Source organism: Mustela lutreola, chromosome 8 (assembly GCF_030435805.1).
Source record: "Mustela lutreola isolate mMusLut2 chromosome 8, mMusLut2.pri, whole genome shotgun sequence".
Classification (NCBI taxonomy): Eukaryota; Metazoa; Chordata; class Mammalia; order Carnivora; family Mustelidae; genus Mustela; species Mustela lutreola.
The window spans coordinates 82,767,921-82,787,365 of record NC_081297.1 but is presented as its reverse complement, the minus strand read 5'-3'; the positions used below and the strand labels follow the sequence as shown (position 1 = coordinate 82,787,365).

Sequence of the window (19,445 nt, the reverse complement as noted above, 5' to 3'; positions counted from 1 at the left end):
TTTATTTGACAGACAGATCATAAGTAGGCAGAGAGGCAAACAGAGAGAGAGGAGGAAACAGGCTCCCCGCTGAGCAGAGAGCCCGATGTGGGGCTCGATCCCAGGACCCTGGGACCATGAGCCAAGCCTAAGGCAGAGGCTTTAACCCACCAAGCCACCCAGGTGCCCCTATCCTATTTCTTTTAGATCCACTCACCTTTATGTAGTACCAGGCATGTATTAAGTCTTAATAAATGCTCATGCATTAAATTATTTCCAATGTGTTTTATTTTTATTTAGTAATTATAAGAGTTGATATTTAAAATATGTCACTCTCTATATTTGTTTTTTATTGTACTGCTACAGATAATGGTTGTTACAGTGAAATATTGTTGGCATTTCAGGACCTCTTAATAAGCTTTATCAATTTAGTAATTTAAAATTTTAATTTAAATTTTATTTTCCTTTCTTCATTTTCATGGTTCTGTACATGCTTTGCTGGTCCCAAGTCATGACTCTTAAGGATGTCATGGTAACCTGGTGGAGAATTCTTGGGTTAAACTGTTCTTACAATCCATCCCTGAAATGTTTTTTTCAGCTGTTATGATATGCTTCTTCACCTTTTTTCCCCCTATAGTTTAACCCTGATGATAAAATTCTTATTTTTTCTTCTTTTTTTTTTTTTTAAGATTTTATTCATTTATTTGACAGAGATTGTAAGTAGGCAGAGAGGCAGGCAGAGAGAGAGAGAGGAGGAGGAGGCAGGTTGCCCACTGAGCAGAGAGCCCAATACAGGGCTCGATCCCAGGACCCTGAGATCATGACCTGAGCCCAAGGCAGAGGCTAAACCCACTGAGCCACCCAGGTGCCCCCAAATTACTTATTTTATCCCATGGACTTTTACTGTTCCTTCTCCTATCAGCTCTATAAAGCGATGATATATGTGGTATATTTAGTATAGGGAAATACACTGCTAATATTATGTGTATTAACTTTTCCTTTTTTACTTAACTCATTAATTATTAGTAATACCATCTATCTTGTAATTTGGTTGTTATTGGGAAATGGTAATTTGCCTGACTCCCTCAAGCCAAGTAACTTTTTATGGGATAAGAAAATACAAAGGAAACATTTAGGGGCACCTGGGTGGCTCAGTAGGTTGAGCCTCTGCCTCTGGCTTAGGTCATGATCTCAGGGTTCTGGAATCGAGCCTCAAATTGGACTCTCTGCTCAGAAGGGAGTCTGCTTCCCCCCACTCTCTCTGCCTACTTGTGATCTCTATCTGTCAAATAGATAAATAAAATCTTAAAAAAAGGAAGGAAACATTTAAGTCGAGTCACAAATTACAAAGTAATTATCACACATTTATTATTTACTACAAAATAAATTTTTTTATAAAGCTATGCATGGGATAAAAATATATACTTGTGTTTACTTTAGGACTCAAGCATTTTAAGTCCAGTGCAGGATGGAACACGGAAACCTCAGATTGACAGCAATAAGAGCAATAACTACTGGATTGTGAAGGAGGTCAGTCCATGTCAAATATTTTCATATGGGGTTGTATTTGTGTGGCAAGTGACTTTTGTTTGCGTATTACATTTAATGTTATAGACCTTATATTTAATGATTTTCTTCTTTTTAAAGATTTTGATTAGACTAAGTAAACTCTGTGTCCAGAATAAAAAGTGTCGGAATCAGCATCAACGATTACTGAAAAATATGGGAGCTCATTCGGTGGTGTTGGATCTTCTGAAGATACCCTATGAAAAGGTTAGTTACTTCTGGAAAAAAAAAACTATTTTGATATGATCTCAGATGCATAGCCAAAGTACAAGAATTTTTTCCCTGAACTACGTGGAAGTGAGTCACCAAGCTGATCAGCCCTGAGCCCTTTAATGTGTGGTTCCCACAAAAAGGACGCCCTTCTTTCTGCACAACCACGTGTCAAGCTTCCAGATCAGGAAAGAGCATGACACTTGACAGCCGCTTCATCCTCAGGCGCTGGTCACATTTCTCTCATCATCTCAACTGTGTCCTTTTTGACAAAATGGTTCACTTCAGAAACAGCTGCTGTTTCGTTGTCATGTCTGTTCCTCTCCTCTTGCTGTAACTCTAAGGAAATTGACACTTTGGAAAACAAAGTGTTGCTTCATTTGGGCCAGTGACTGTTGCCTTATGATTAGACTCATTTATGCATCTTTGGCAGGAACATAACAGAAGTGAGGATCAGTTCTTCCCACCACTCCCCCCTAATAGGAGGCACCCGATTTTGATTTTGGTCCCATTCCTGATGGTGTTTACTTTGATCACTTGGTTAAGATGGTGTCTGCCAGGATTCTCCACGGTGAAGGACTCATTTTCCCTTGGTAATTAATGAGTATTTTGTGGAGGGCTTCTTTGAAACTGAGTAAATATCCCCTTCGTCATCAAACTTTCAATCTATTTATTCACTTATTTATTTTAATCTGTGTAAATTATGGGTGCTCATTTTATTCCCTAGGTTATGCTAGGCATCTCTGATTAGCGCTTTGATTCTCAGATGCTCCCCTTTGAGCTAGCTTTTCTGTCCTCTAACATGTGCATCATTCTTGAGTAGTTCCTTGTTTTTCACACATGAAGATGTTCCAGGATCACCTTACATTTCTTTCTTTTTTTCTTTTTTTTTTTGGTTCCAACTCTGGAACCAGCCATTTCTTTTTTTTTTTTTAAATTTTTTATTTTTTATAAACATATATTTTTATCCCCAGGGGTACAGGTCTGTGAATCACCAGGTTTACACACTTCACAGCACTCACCAAAGCACATACCCTCCCCAATGTCCATAATCCCACCCCCTTCTCCCAAACCCCCTCCCCCCAGCAACCCTCAGTTTGTTTTGTCAGATTAAGAGTCACTTATGTGGAACCAGCCATTTCTTTAAGTGGTTCCAGTTCCGTCTTGGGGGAGAATGATGTGTAGAAGCAAAGTTCTGAGACCTAAGTGTATGTATTGCTTTTGGGGTTTTATCCTTCTAGGCCCCCTAAATAGACAAAGCCAGGGACCATATGTGTGTGTTGAAAATAGTTACTCATTTGTTAATACTGTAAATAGTTCATCTTCCTAATCTTCCACCACTGCAGTGGGCCCTTCTCCATAGGGACACCCTCTGCCCTACACTCAGGCTCTGACAGCCCCAGGGTGGGTGCCCTCCTTATCTCCCAGGTGCTACCTGCCCTGCCAGGCCTCTCCTGGTGCAGATGTTCTCCCCACCTGGACTTACACTACTCCAATGGGGTTGCTCTCCAATTCAGCTTACTTTTTAACACATAAACTCAGTTCTACCCTTCCTTAGGTGGCATAATTCATTCTATGGCACAGAATACAATAAAAGAATTATTGAAAGATAACAAAAGGTATTAAATCCTCAGCATTTATTATCCACATTATTTCATCTTTGATATTGTAAATGGGCATTGGACACCTGATCGAGTCCCTTCTTCTAATAATAAACCTTGGTGCTCAGTATTTTACTACTACATTATGTTTATAGATTTGCTCAGTTTTAATAACTGGGTGGTACAGAAACAAACAAACAAAGAATAAGAGGAGAGGGCACCTGTGTGGCTTAGTGGGTTAAGTCTCTGCTTTTGGCTTGGGTCATGATCTTGGGGTCTTGGGATTGAGTCCTGCATCGGGCTCTTGCCTGCCTCTCTGCCTACTTGTGATCTCTCTCTCTGTCAAATAAGTAAATAAAATCTAAAAAAAAAAAAAAAAGAGGAGAGTTTCAAAGAAATGTCGAATACAATGGCACTGTCCTATGTTCTGTCTTGGCCAGTTTTTCAGTGGGAATTGGGTATTCCCGTGGCTGAAGTCTCTTTGAACCATCCCTGCATTACACAAATAAAGGAAAGTGTTAGTAGATTTTGAATTAAAATTTCCTGTTTTTAGGTCAGGAATGAAATTTTTGGTCTCATTTACTCATCTAATTAAATCATCCCTATTTTATATATGAGAAAATGAGTCTATTAATGATCTTGGGCTGTTTGTTTAGTTATAGATGGCATAAACTATAGACTCTTAGAAAAAAACAGGAAACATTAAGTTATTTATTAAAACTACCACTCAAAACGTGAGTCTATTTTGTATCTCTGACACTGACTACATGACAAATTGGATAATCAACTACCCAGAAAAAATTTAGATGGTTCCAGTAATACTGTTGAAAGGCTACTATTAAGGAGAGAAGTTTGCATTCTTTTTGAATTTTGAGACTTGGAATTTCTTGTTGAGATTCCTATAAGTGAAAGATAGTGTTTCGGAATTTTGGAAAATGACCGTGAATAAGGAAAGCAACTTATGAGTACATGTGTTCAGAAAGAGGGGGGCCCCAAAAGTTTGAGGAATAGAGGAGATCAGAAAGCAAGGAGGAAAGGTAAAACAAAGAGGTGGAAATAGATGAGATAAATAGCAAAAGGATGGGTATTAAAAATGGCAAGTGTTGTGAGGAGCACCCGGTGTTATACACAACTAATGAATTGTTGAACACTACATCAAAAACTAATGATGTACTATATGTTGGCTAATTGAACATAATAAAAAATAAGAATAGCAAAGGGTGAAGGTGGGAAGAGGGGAGGCTTGAGATGAGGTCAGAAATACATATATATATATATATATATATATATATGCATATATAGATAGAGAGAGGGAGAGAAATTTACAGAAGGGTGGGAATAGAGGAAAAGTGAGTGGAGAGAAGAAAGAGACTAGGGACAAGACAAGAGTATGAGGGATGATGGATTCTGGGAAAAGCAGCAGGAAGGGAAGAGTTTGAGAAGGAGGATCTAGAAGGTAGGGAAAGAGGAAAAAACAAGGAACAGGAAGATTCAGATACATAGAAGTACTGGGAAAAGAGCAAGTCCCAGAGAAGGGAGGGATGAGAGGGATGGGGTGAAGCAGAAAAGGGAGGGAACAGAGACATTGAGGGGACAGAGAGAGAGAGAGAGAGAGAGAGAGGAAGGCAGGACAGATGAACCATGGGCACTAAGACTGGACACAAGGGTGGGGAGGAAGATGCAGCCGTGGGCAGATGGGAGAATACAGTGGGCAAGCAGAGAGGTTGGGAAGAAAGAGAGACTGAAACGAAGAGGGGTTGAGATAGTGGAGCAGAACATGTAATTAATTGAAGGAAAAATAAAGAGAAAGTGAGAAACATCTAGAAGATGGTGGGGGGTTGATGGTAAGAGCGGGGATTATGGGAGCGCAGGGGAGGTGTAGAAACAGAAAGGGCACATTGGAGGAGCATAACACAGTAGCAGAGAGGGAAAGAGTCCATGTGGGAAAGAAAATTCTTTTTTATAATACTTGGTATTATGGTTTATTTATTTCATCACTACTCTTTCACTTATAGAATGATGAAAAGATGAACGAAGTGATGAATCTGGCTCACACTTTCCTGCAGAATTTCTGCCGGGGAAATCCACAGAACCAAGTTCTCCTTCATAAACATCTGAATTTGTTTTTAACTCCCGGTGTAAGTATTTTAGTGACTTCTAATATTGATTGTAAAGTGTCCATCTGATTAAGTGTCCATCCAATTCATTTTAGCAGCATTGATGAATGGAATTTTATTAGTCTTCACCAGCTTATTTTTTTCCTTATAGGGGTTTCCTCCCTAAAAGTGAATCTGGTTTTTTTTTTTTTTTTCATTAAGGAAATATTCATAGAAACTGGAAATACTACCTGAATTTTACCTGCAAGTGACCATTTCCTTTATATGTATATAGTTTAACGTTAGGGAAAAATGTGGTAGGACCAATAACAATGGCAGTGCCATGAGTGAGAGAAATATAGAAAACTGTAAAATGTGTCAGTGGATACTAGGGAAGAGCTGACTTTGAGTAACTGATAATGAATCTCAAGAATCCCATCGCCAACACGTCAACCTTTATGATAACTCTTTTTTCCAACTAAATTCCTTTGTGAGCTCAGTTTGCTTTTAATGGTGAATGAGCTCATTGCATCTCGTAGAAGGCTTGCCCAGGAAACTCACTATGGCTTTGCATAAAATATAAAGCTGATCACAAGCAGGGAAAATAGTGTAAGTACTGTAAAATGGAAAATTGATCTTGTCAGAATTACAAGGGCATGTTCCTCTCTGGTTAGCTCCTGGAAGCAGAAACCATGCGGCACATCTTCATGAACAATTACCATCTCTGCAATGAGATCAGCGAGAGAGTTGTGCAACACTTTGTGCATTGCATCGAGACACACGGCCGCCACGTGGAGTACCTGAGGTTTCTGCAAACGATTGTAAAAGCAGATGGTAAATATGTGAAGAAATGCCAGGATATGGTAATGACAGAGGTATGTGCTTGGTTTGCGTTTTAACAGCTTCACATAAGTCATGTGTGCAAGTGTGTATTTTCTGTAAATGTGTAGTGTGAAAAGCCCCCGCAACATAAGTGGGGAAAATAATTTCATCCTGATGTCTTACGCAACAAGTATATTTTGTTTAAATCTAGTGAAGTAACATACCATTAAGTTGATTGCATAATTTTCCGAGTTTATTTTTCCTTTTGATCCTTAAAGAATTTGTGCATTTTAGTATATGTGCTGCCGAAGCAAGCACAAGAATTTGTGCATTTTAAAGAAAAAAATTCTGAGAAATGTTATAGTTGAGAATGAAAGTGACACATTTTTATATTTTTAAAATTTTCAAGCTGTAACAAAGATGGTGTAAGTTTGTTTTCCCACTGCCTTTTTTTGATCTATTCCTGAAAGAAAGAATTGGTATTCTCTGTTACTATTTGTGGAAGGGTTTGAAGGGAATTGAGTTAATTAATAGAAATTAGCCATCAGTGATTTATTATATGTGGAAACGTAAGTTGAAAATTTAAGAAACACTGATGGTTGAAGCCCCTCATTTATTTTGCTCTCTTTATTGTGATGTTTGATGTTGAATGAGATTTATGCAATGAGTAACTTACTCACTAGGAACCAAGTGGTACTTTGGAGAAATTGAGCCCATTTGGATAAATCATTGCTCTGTGACCTCATAATTCTATAAAGGCCTGTATGGATTAAGGCAGCTTTCAACCATGGCTATCAAACAGTTATGCAATAGATTATATTGATATGAGGGGATTTTCACAATTATGTACTTTCAGTTTATAGTAGGGAGGGGGGCTTCTACATTGATGTAATGTGAGTCCCTCCTACCCCATAGAAATCTTAAATCAGTTTAAAGCCTTGAATTTTTAATGCAAATTATTGTTATTAAACATCTTAAAGAACATTTTAAACTTGTAAAATTTACCTTTTCCTTATCTATATTTACATTCGTAATTGTTCTTCATTGCCTAGAAATGTGGGAGCTAATTTGATTTTGCATTATGATCACCAAGGAAAGGATTAAAATGGGAAAGTAGCAAATAAAAATTAGCAAAAATTTATGACACCTCCTAGGAGAAGTGTTTTTATGTGGAAAGAAGTATTTGTAATATTATATTGTGTTGACATATAATACATATTTTGACACATATGCATTCTCTTTCCACAAAACGTTCAAAGCAAGCCAGATGTCTTATCAATTCAAATCTGTTACCAATGTAATGAAAATAGAGAAAAAACATATCCCCCAAATATCCCTATTGGGGTTAGAAAATTGTTACTGAAAATAGACAGATATTATGGAGTTTGAGCAATAAAATTACCACCTGCTAGAACTCTCCAATAAAATTGTAAAAACAAAACAGGAAGGAAAATGTATATCCTGAAACCACTGGCTTATTCATTTCTTTGTTTCTTTCTCTCTCTCTTTAAGTCTTCTTTTTCTCCATTTCTCTCTTCTCCAATTTTACCTCCATTCTCTGCTGGTGCCCATGACACATGGAATTTCCAGATTCTTGTGAAGTTGCAAGTTGGCTCAAAGTACATGCTTTTATATTCTGTCACTGTTGAAGGGGGTGGGAGTAATGTACTCTGCTTTAGTAAAATGAGACTTAAGAGATTTCTCATGTCTTGGCAATGGCATCTTCCATTTTGAAGTAGAGGGAAGCAACTTTCTTGAAATATTTTGTGGGTTTAATTTCAGGGGATAACTCACTGGGGAATGATTAATTATCATCCACGCCATTGAATTCCTGTCCCCATCCACCTCTCCCCATCTTCCTGACTGTTTTTGATAGTTTTCATAAATAATCACTTGGCATTGGACTAGAATCTTTTTACCATCCTGCCTTGGTATAGTTCTGCTTTTGCAATATTATTTCTGTGTGTGTGTGTGTGTGTGTGTGTGTGTGTGTGTGTGTGTTTATAAAGAGATGCATGTGTTTCCAGATAGAACAAATCTTTGGCAATTGTTTCAAGGACGAACATTTGGACTGCTATGTAGACTCTCTTATTATCATTTCAGTTGATAAATGGGGGTGAAGATGTGCTGATATTTTACAATGATAGAGCATCATTTCCCATCCTTCTCCATATGATGTGTTCAGAGAGAGACCGAGGGGATGAGAGTGGCCCCTTAGCCTACCACATCACCCTGGTGGAGCTGCTGGCAGCATGCACAGAGGGGAAGAACGTCTACACTGAAATCAAGTGCAATTCCCTTCTGCCCTTGGACGACATAGTGAGGGTGGTGACCCATGATGACTGCATCCCTGAGGTAAGCCTGGCAAAAGCTTAGCAGCCATGAAATTGTTATTAATAAAGAGTGTAGAAGTGCCAGACGCCCCCATACTGTTTACAATGAGATAATGTATTTAGTCAAGAAATTGTACTTCACTATATAATTAGGAAGAGTTAAAAGAGCATATAAAGTTCATTTTCTTAGTTGTACAAGAAGCTCTGAAAGACGATAAACTTTTTCAGAGTAGAGCCACTGTGGGTTTACTGGAAGCTACTCTAGGAGTCTCTTAAATTCTAAGTATGGCAATGTGATAAAACAGAGATTGGACTTGTTACCTCTGGTATGTTCTTGAGCATGTAATAGATGCTTCATAAATAGCTCATGATCACTGATAGGCTGGGCTGGGCTGGTGCAGCAGTATCATCTATTAGACTCTGTAGGTTTACCTTGCTTGATGGAATAAGTGCATTCTTGGAAATACGGACACACATTTTGCTTTATTCACACATTAGTTTTTATGCTCTGTCCTTGTTTGCCTCTGATAATAGGGAAAAACTCATTAAAAATTGGTTGTCTGCCAACAGGATTAATGAGGCTTCCAGGAATGTACATTGCAATAATCTCTTCCTTTTCTACTGTTGTGGTGTATTGTTGCAAAGTTTTTAAATGTGTGATGCATCAGATATGATAGAAATCCAAACATTTTAATTTGTAGTAACTTAAAAAAGTGTCAGATTAAGTTAACTTCTCTAACTTCCCAGTAGTCCTATGTAGTGATGGACTTAAAAGGATATTTTTGTGAAATTTTGTGGAATTATTGGCACTTCATATCAAGGGTACTGCATGCTCTGATTGCTTTGAAATTAGATGGCCAAGAAAGGAATACTGTAGTGATTAAATTCATGGGTTCTGTCTGTATTTGAGATCCTGATTCTGACTGTGCTTCTTCCCACATTCTGGTCTTTCTGACTGCACCACTCTGGCCCCTTAACGTTCACTTACTTTATTCCTTTTCACCCTTCTTATCTTGATTCAAGAATTTCTTCTGCAAGGAACACTTCCCTGACCTCCCACAGCAGAATTAGAAGAGTCTACAATTTGAAATTTGGCATTTGAATTTTGTTAATAAAGGTCTGCATCCTTCACACGCTTTCCCAAGATTGTAAGTGTGAGGAGAGTAGCAACTGGGCTGTTCTGTTTACCATTGTATTACCTGAACCCGAGTCTATACTTAATAAATGTGGTTTGAATGAAGGAACAAATGAATTAAAGAATGAGTCAGAATCCTGGATCCATTACTTCTAGATTTGTGACTGGTTCCAGCAGGTTATTTAACCTATGTGATCCTCAATTTGCACCGTTTTAAAGTGAAACGATTATAGTATGTAACTGAGAGGATTGCTGGAGGATGGAACTAAGAAAGATATTACATACAAAATGCTGAAGGTGTTTGGCATGTAGCAAACAATGAATAAATATAAGCTGCTGTCAAGGTGATTATGATAATGCACTGAGTGGTTCTGATGTGTCCCTACCCTACAATCAGTTCTTGACACAGGCACCCCATCTGCTTTTTGGCCTTATGAAAGCCAGTCCTGTATTCCTTATATGCTAACTTGGATTCTGTGAATCCTTGAAATTATTTACATGGTTTTGTATGTATATGCACTTGGGGTGGTTTATAGCACCCATCCCATTATTTATTTATTTATTCATTTATTTATTCTTTTAGAGAGAGAGAGAGAGAGGGAGTATCTGTGAGCTGGGGAGAGGGGCAGAGAGAAAGAGAGAAACCCAAGTGGACGCCACACTGAGCACAGAGCCTGAGTTGGGGCTCGATCTCATGACCCTGAGATCATGATCTGAGTTGAAATCATGAGTCAAATGCTTAACTGACTGAGCCACTTAGATGCCCCTCATCACATTTTCATTTAAAAAAAAAAAAAAGGGAAAGAGAAGAAATGCAAAAATTACTCCCCTACATACCTTAGAAATACTCTAGGTTGGTGAGACTCATCTCAGGCCTTTATGAGGAATTTTGTTAAATATGAGAATGAATGTCGCTACATCTCAATATGATTTTTTTTCTAAACTACAAGCCTGTTTCTTCTCAGAAATAGTAACAAATATTTCTGAATGGCAATAAAGTACTATTTCATCAACACATTTAAATGTTATATTAGAACTCTCTTGATTGCAAATGACAGAAAGCTAACTTAAACTGCTTAAATAAAAAAAGGACTTTTTTGGCTTCCATATTTGGGAATTGGAAGGATAGTTGTTCTGATGGCTCAAGAGGTTCAAACAGTGTCAGTTTCCATCTCTTGTGCCATTTTCCTTTGTGGTTTTGCCTCATTCTTTTCTTCTGAGCATAATTGTCCTCCATGTACTTGTGGAAGATGGCCTCTTGGAGTTTGGGTTTAACTTGTTCCATTTTCATAATGAGCGAGAGAGAGAAAGAATGACAGAGAGAGACAGAGAAAGAATGATAGAGAAACAGAATGACAGAGACAAGAGAGAGAATGACAGAATGTCAGAGACAGAGAGAAGGGAAGGGAGAGGAAGAGGAAGGAAGACAGGGAAAGGGAGCGCAGTTGACTCTCAGTGTCTCAACTAGGATAGACTCGGTTTAAGTCTGGTGTACTTGTGCATTCCAGTCGCTGGGGGCAGGGGATTTTAGTTAAGAAAAGGGATATGGGAATGCTTTCTTACGTAGACAAAAAACGTGCTATAATCCACGATAGTAACTAACCCAGATTTTATTTAACTTTTCACATTTGATATTTGAAAATGAACAATGAAGAAAACTCACTTTCTTTTGTATTTGAAACTTGCACAGGTTAAAATTGCTTATGTGAATTTTGTTAATCACTGTTATGTGGACACTGAAGTGGAAATGAAAGAAATCTACACGAGTAACCACATTTGGAAATTATTTGAGAACTTCTTGGTGGACATGGCAAGGGTGAGTTACACTTTCACCATGAAACACGGCTTTAAGGTTAGTTATGTTTTTGATACATATTTTGACTAAACAGGATCAAGGATCTGGATGAAAATTTGGAATTAAACCCTCCAAATTTGGATGTAATCCATGACTTTCAAAAAGTTGCACATGCATTCATTTCTCAAGATTGTGAATGAGATGTAATGAGTTCATATACACAAAATACCCAGTGTAGTGTGTATAGAAATGAGGTATCCATGTCTACTTTTACCACTGGCTCTATCGGTATGTTACTAGGTGGAATTTCAGTGGCCTTTTTACACAGAATGGGGAAGACATTGGCAGAGATCAATTTGTATTCAGCCCCTTATCATGGATGCAATTACAAACCATAGATAGAAGAGATCTCAGGACGCCTTGACCACAGCTTTCAGACAGACGGGTACTTGACCAGACTACCCAAGGTTTAGCATTGCTCAGTGCTGCCTATTCAAAGTTTTCTTTGGGAAAGAGCTCCAGAAATTGAATCATCTGGTTTGACTCGTCAGTCAACATAGGTCCTGCTTTTTACTGAGTCCATTTCCTCCCGTTTGGCCTTTTGGGGGAATTGGAGAGGACATGTGGAGCTGGTTGGCATTCTCTAGATATTGTCTAGCATGTGTTTTTGAGTGAAATTGAGTAAATGAATGAATGAATGAAGAAAGGAAGGAAGGACTCTTGTTTATAGGTAGCAGTTAATTTTAGTTGATATATCTTTGCCTCCCCTCAACATTTTTTGGCATGTTGAACTGTCATAACATATAGGGTCTATTATTTTAGCTTTTTTGATCTTTAGTTTTCCCTTTGAAATGATGGGATATAATGTTCAAACAAGAGTTTCACTAATGGGGGGTGCCTGGGTGGCTCAGTGGGTTAAGCCTCTACCTTCGGCTCAGGTCATGATCTCAGGGTCCTGGCATTGAGCCCCGCATCAGGCTCTCTGCTCAGCAGGAAGCCTGCTTCTCCCCCCTCCCCACCTCTCTGCCTGCTTTTCTGCCTCCTTGTGATATGTCTCTCTCTGTATCAAATAAATAAATAAAATTTTTGGAAAAAAAAAAGTTTCACAATGGAAGATAGTGTATAGATAATCCTTAGACCTGTGATGACTTAGGGGGGCTGTCCCAGTTTTTTGACTCTCTACATTCCCAAGTACTGGTAGCTTTACACATGCCTTATTTCGATGTATTTGGAGGAAAGGGGGGTTAGTGTGGTACATATTTCCACTGTCTTAGAAGAATGGATGCTGCCTGCCTCCCTACAACCCTTTTTGGAAGGAAGGAAGACAAGAGGGATATAAGAAAACACTGACTCAGACATAAGGGCCTTGTGGGTGAAATGTGGTTATTTTACCTTCCCTGTGGTGTGGGCTAAGCCAACTCCACCATGTTCACACATGCGTGGAGTAAGGCAGTCCTTACTTTACTTCATTTCTGTAGAATGAAAAGCCACTCGTTGCCTTTGGCAGGCAAACCAGCACCTGTGGAGAAATCATCTTATTTTACATACGGTTTTCATATCCCTCATATTGACCCCTGTGTCCTTGTGAAAGCCCTTGCATCTGTTGGGCTACAAGGATCGCTAGAGACCTTGAAGTAAAGGATGCGTTTATGCCAATGACTGAGCTTTAAAATTGCACGTGTGGGAAGATATTAAAGAGATTATAGACTGATTTGCAGAGCTGCACAGTGCCACGGACTACAGATAAGTTTGACAGGACCAAGGTCACATTCTAGGCAGCATGAGCTGCAAAGCTACAAGGAGTTTTTTCTTTTAAACCAAAGAAAGCTGGTGGTAACAGCCGTTGGTTATGCCACTCTGGAAACACCCTTGCTGCTGATGTGTTTCTAAAGCTATGATGTATGTATTCTTTTTTTTTAAAAAAAGCATGCATGCTAGGAAGGCTTTTTATTTTAACCATTTTGATTAAGTAGACATTTAATGTTATTATATAAAGGCTTGAAGGGAATTTTGAGATCTTTTTAGTCTATTCACTCATTATGTCTAACCACAACCTCTTAGCTATACTGTAAAAAGCATTTTTTTCTTTCCTTCTGGTTTTGCTCTTATTTATATTTTAAAACAGCAGCTCTCTTATCCCTTCACCAAAAATGACAAAGAATCACCCTTCCTATTTCAGGGAAGGGAAAGGAAACCTGGATTTTCCGTAACTGGGCTTTGTCTTTCTGCCCTTGAAGAGAGATTGAGGAGCCGGCGACATACTCAAATTCAAATACAAAGCATTGTTTAAATAAAGTAGAAGTGGCTTCCTAGGCAACTTTTCGGTTGTGTAGATCAGTAATTCTCAAACTTCAGTGAACATCAGAATTGTCTGGAGTGTTTCTTAAAACAGATTGCTGAGTCCTACCCCAGAGTATCTGATGCAGTAGGTGTGAGTCTTTGCCTTTTTAACACGTTCCCTGGTGATGCTGAAGCTGCCGGTCCAGGGGCCACACTTTGGGAACCACTGCAGGAGAATATAGTAGTTTCAGAGTAGGTACTTCAGAGGCATTAGCCAGACCAGAGTTCAAGTCCAGATTCTGCCTCTTCCTAGTTCAGTTACGTTGAGCCAAGGACTTATCCCTCTGACTCAGTTTCCTTATTTGTAAATGGATCCAATAACACATTCCTCATAGGGTTGTCAGGAGGCTTCAATGAGATAATGCATATGCACATGTGTGGCCTTTACTCAGAGAGCTGGTAATATCCTCTATTTTATCCATATCATGGTAACGTCACTGGTATTTTATTACAAGGGTATATGTAGGCTTTGAAGCAATTTCAACAAGATTCCTCAATACCTATACCAGTAACAATGTTGAGGATACCCAAAAGGAGGACCAGGCAGTACAGGCAAGAGCCAGAAATCATGTCTTTGAAACTGGACATGCGCAGTAGTGACTTGACAGAGAGATGGGCTAAATGCAGATGTTCCCGTGAAACGATGACATCCTGGACCAGCTGATTTATGTCAGTGGGGAATGGTGAAGGTGATCTGAAGGAAAGGTAGGTGGCGAATTGGACTGCAAGAATCATAGGCTCTTAAGGTTGGAAGAGACCAGCAGTCCCATGGCTCACACTCTTCAGCACCTGCCTGTGTATTTCCAGCAGGAGTCCTCTCACTCTTATTTGAGATAACCGGTTTCATTATTGCATAACTTTAATTGTGAGAAGCTTTCGATATTGAGACAAATTGTTATGATTATACCTTTTGCCTATTTCTTCCTTCTGTAGCGACATAGAATGATTCAGTTCGGTAGGTATTTACCATAAGTAACATATTCTTCTTACTGGTCATCTACTTTCAAATAATAAAGTCATGCAAGTTAAAGAACTTAAGACCGACATCATAATTTTGCTCCTGAGTTCCAGAGAGATTAATTCACTGGCATAGGGTGACTTGCCTAGCCAGAAGCAGAGCTGGGGCATCTGCTGGGGTCTAACCCGGTGCCTTTACTCTAAAAGCTTCTCACATTTGTTCCCCTTCCTGTTTTCAATACACTTTCAGGTTCTCTCTATGTCAGTGTTTGGAAAGGATGGCATTTAGGAAGGGGTTTCTGGTGGGATCCAGCCAGCACAGGGCAGATGATTATTTTAGTAGAAGTTTGGAGAACAGTCTTACTTACAAGGCAGGAGAAATATTAATATGTAGTTGCATTCATACTACCTTCCACCTTTCCCTTCATGTTGTGCTGGAGTCATTTCTACCAGGTTCTTTTTGTTTGCTCTTAGGTAAATCTCTCTAAAGAGTCTTAATTAGTATCTTTCATATTCCTATTCGTACTTCCTTGTCTTTTTTAAATTTTATTTTATTTTTTTACTTTTTTCAGTGTTCCTAAATTCAGTGTTTATGCACCGCACCCAGTCTTTTATCTTGCTAAGACCCATGTGAGAAAATCTTTCTGAAGGATTGTTTTTAATAAGCCTGTACTGGGTTTCCCACACGTAATTCCATTCTGATTTCTTGACAAACAGTACCTGTGTTCTGTAAATATGCCAGATTTAGGCAGGCAGCAAAGGTATTAGCTTCACGAAAAGTTGTTGCACTGTATTTCAGAGCATTAAACAGCTGCCCACTTTGGTCTGTGTTCCAGTGTGGCTAACCTTGGAGTCTGGGGAGCAGAAACACTTTCCTCTACCTTTGTAACTGATGATTCTTTCAAAATCAGGGGATTTGGGTCATTATGAGAAAATACCTGAACTCCCATCTTAGCACCTTTGCATCTGCCTGGGGTAGTACTGGTTCTCCAAGTATCCTCAAGACTTCTTTCATGTTCCTGCTTAGAAGCCCTCAAAGGGGCCTTCACTTACCACCCTTGTGTAACAGCTTCTTCCCTCTGCTCCCCCTTCACTTGCTTCATTTGTCTTCATCGAACTTACATCCCCATGTGACATTTTTATATGCATTTGTATTTGTTCCTACTGAATCAGAGGGCAGGTAGTGTGTCTGTTTGGTTCACTGCTGCACATCTGACCTTGAACAATGTCTCACACATGGTAGATAGTATGTATTCGTGAAATAAACAAATGTCCCCTGAAGTGAAAAATACTTATGAAGTGAATTTGAAAACAAAGTTAAGTCTCAGATGATGACTCAGCCCAGGGCTATTGTCCCCAGTCCAGCGGTGACGGTGGCCAGGGGAGGAATGTGAACCACACGTAACATCACTTCCCCTTAGACAAGGAAACAGATGCCCAGTAAAAGGATGAACACTTACCATTGACATCAACGGAGATGGAATTGGAGGGTGTTATGCTGAGTGAAATAAGTCAATCAGAGAAAGACAATGATCATGTGCTTTCACTCATATGTGGAATATTGGAAACAGAGCAAAGGATCATAGGGAAAGGGAGGGAAAACTGAAAGGGAAGTCACCAGAGAGGGAGAAAAACCATGAGAGGCTCTTAACTCTAGGAAACCCAGGGCTGCTGGAGGGGAGGTGGGTGGGGGATGGGCTGACTGGGTGATGGGCATGAAGTCTGCGAGAGAGGCCTCTCCTGTTAGCTTAATTTAATTCCATACACTTGCCTCGAGCGTAGTGTAGGCTTAGCATCAAATTAAGTGGGCATATCAATGGGATGAAAAAACAGGCACAAATAGATTTTTACATATGTAAGATATTAATATATAATAAATTATTACCATTAGTAAGGAAGTGATTGGTTATTTTCAGGGATGAGCAAACTTTCTCCATGAACAGCAAGGTAGTTAATAATTTAGCTTTTCAGGCCTCTGTCCCAATGGTTATAGGAATTACTGAAGGGAAAAGAGCCATAGACAATATGTAAGCAAGTGGTTATGGCTAGATTTGCCCCCGGAGCTGCAGTTGGCTTACCCTGGTAACATTAAAGTAATAATACAAGCTCCACTAGAGTAGTGATTCTTATGTATTTTATTCATCAATAGATCTTAGGTACATAGAACATTCTTGGTGTGGAATAGATATTCAACAAAACTTGATTTGAACTAAATCAAAATAACACTTGAGGACACTGGCTATTTGGGGTGAAATGAACTCAGTTTCTTTTTTTTTTTTTTTAAATATTTTATTTATTTATTTGAGAGAGAGACAGTCAGAGAGAGGATGAGCAAGGAGAAGGTCAGAGAGAGAAGCAGACTCCCCATGGAGCTGGGAGCCCGATGCGGGACTGGCAACCAACTGAGCCACCCAGACATCCCTGAACTCAGTTTCTAACCTAAATATACTATTAATATATATAAATAAATATACTATTAATATATATAATATATATATTTACGCAATATATATAATTGCATAAATTGCAATTATATATATTGCAATATATATTATATATAATATTATATATAATTGCATAATAATTTATGCAATTATATATATTGCATAAATATATATATTGCAATATATATATTATATATAATATTATATATAATTGCATAATAATTTATGCAATTATATATATTGCAATTTATATATATTATATATATAAATAGCATATTTATATATATTATATTATATATAATTTATAATATAATAGCATAAATTGCAATTTATATATATTATATATATAAATAGTATATTTAGGTTATATAGGTTATATATATTGTATATATTATATATTATATACATTATATATTATATATAATTTATAATATAATAGCATGAATTGCAATTAGATTAAAATTTTAGAGATAAATGTGGAGTAACAAAAATTGATGAAAATAATGTGTAGCTATTTATCTATCTTTGGATGAGGTTCTTCTGCCCTTTTTTTCTTTTTTTTTTAAGAGATTTTATTTATTGGGGCGCCTGGGTGACTCAGTGGTTTAAAGTTTCTGCCTTCAGCTCAGGTCATGATCCCAGGATCTTGGGATCAAGCCCCACGTTGGCCTCTCTGCTCCATGGGGAGCCTGCTTCCCCCTCTCTCCGCCTGCCTCTCCACGTACTTGTGGTCTCTCTCTGTCAAATAAATAAATAAAATCTTTAAAAAAATGTATTGAAGAAAAGAAAAGATTTTATTTATTTATTTGACAGAGAGAGACCACAAGTAGGCAGAGAGGCAGGCAGAGAGAGAGGAGGAAGCAGGCTCCCCGCTGAGTAGAGAGCCCGATTCGGGGCTCTATCCGAGGACCTGAGATCATGACCTAAGCTGAAGGCAGTGGCTTTAACCCACTGAGCCACCCAGGCGCCCCAGATGAAGGTCTTTTTAAGCATAAAAGCAGTGAATGAGAATAGCTAAGGAGAATAATAGATGGTTTGTTTTTTGAAAATTTCAAATTTAAGTACATAAAACATCACACATAGCAATAAAAAAATCAAAATAGAAAAAAGTTGCTGAGCATTTTAAAAAAGGCTTAAATAATCTTTACATAAAGATTTTGGGACACCTGGATGACTCAGTCGGTTGAGCTTCAGACACTTGGTTTTGGCTCAGGTCATGCTCTCTGGGTTGTGAAATCGAGCCTCATGTCTGACTCCATGCTGAGTGCAGAGCCTGCTTGGGTTTCTCTTTTCCACTCCCTCTGCTCCCAACACTCTGAAATAAGAAAATAAATCTTTTCTTTTTTTTTTTTTTAATATATGGAATATTTTTACTGACAAAAACAACTAATATTTACAAAGGATCATACAACAAATACTGATGTACTCCCCATTCAAAAAGAAAATAAATCTTTAAAGGCCCAATGCTTGAAAAAGAAAAAAAGAGAATATATATATATACACACACACACACACATATATATGTATATATGAATACATCTATGTATATATACATATATAATGAATATGTACATAGGAATGTATATAGGAATGTATAAGAATATATATAAGAACATGCTTTTTATATATGTATGAAAACCACTAACAATCTAATAATGAAATAGTCAAGACCCAAGCATTCATGACTTATAGAGGAGGGAATACAAGTAAACCCCTGAAAAAAAAGTCAACTGTTAATAATTTTATATGTATGTATATATAAATATATAAAGAATACATATGTATATATACATATATAATATATATACACATATGAATGTATATAAAAATGTATAAGAGTATATATAAGAACATGTTTTATATATATGAAAAGCATATATGTATATATGAATATATATATGTATGTATGCATATATGAATGTATTAAGACTATATTTGTATATATACATATATAATGTATATATGTACATATGAATATATATAAGAGTATATATAAGGACATATTTTTAATATATATATGAAAACCACTAACAATCTAATAATGAAATAGTCAAGACCCATGCATTCATGACGTATCGAGCAGGAAGTCAAAGTAAACCCCTGAAAAAAAAAAGTCAACTGTTAATAATTTTTTAAAAATACAAAGAAGAATAAGATCCAGTTTCTA

General features: G+C 37.7%; 1 protein-coding gene across 1 annotated transcript in view; it reads left to right on the top strand.

The window, feature by feature from the left end:
• Positions 1-19,445, top strand: part of ITPR2 (inositol 1,4,5-trisphosphate receptor type 2) — a 502,139-nt gene that overhangs the window by 221,743 nt on the left and 260,951 nt on the right. Inside the window, exons 27-32 of the mRNA XM_059185826.1 lie at positions 1,420-1,509; positions 1,627-1,752; positions 5,372-5,494; positions 6,127-6,327; positions 8,378-8,629; positions 11,433-11,558. Of these exons, the coding sequence (XP_059041809.1) occupies positions 1,420-1,509; positions 1,627-1,752; positions 5,372-5,494; positions 6,127-6,327; positions 8,378-8,629; positions 11,433-11,558 (918 nt within the window). The remainder of the gene's footprint in view (positions 1-1,419; positions 1,510-1,626; positions 1,753-5,371; positions 5,495-6,126; positions 6,328-8,377; positions 8,630-11,432; positions 11,559-19,445) is intronic.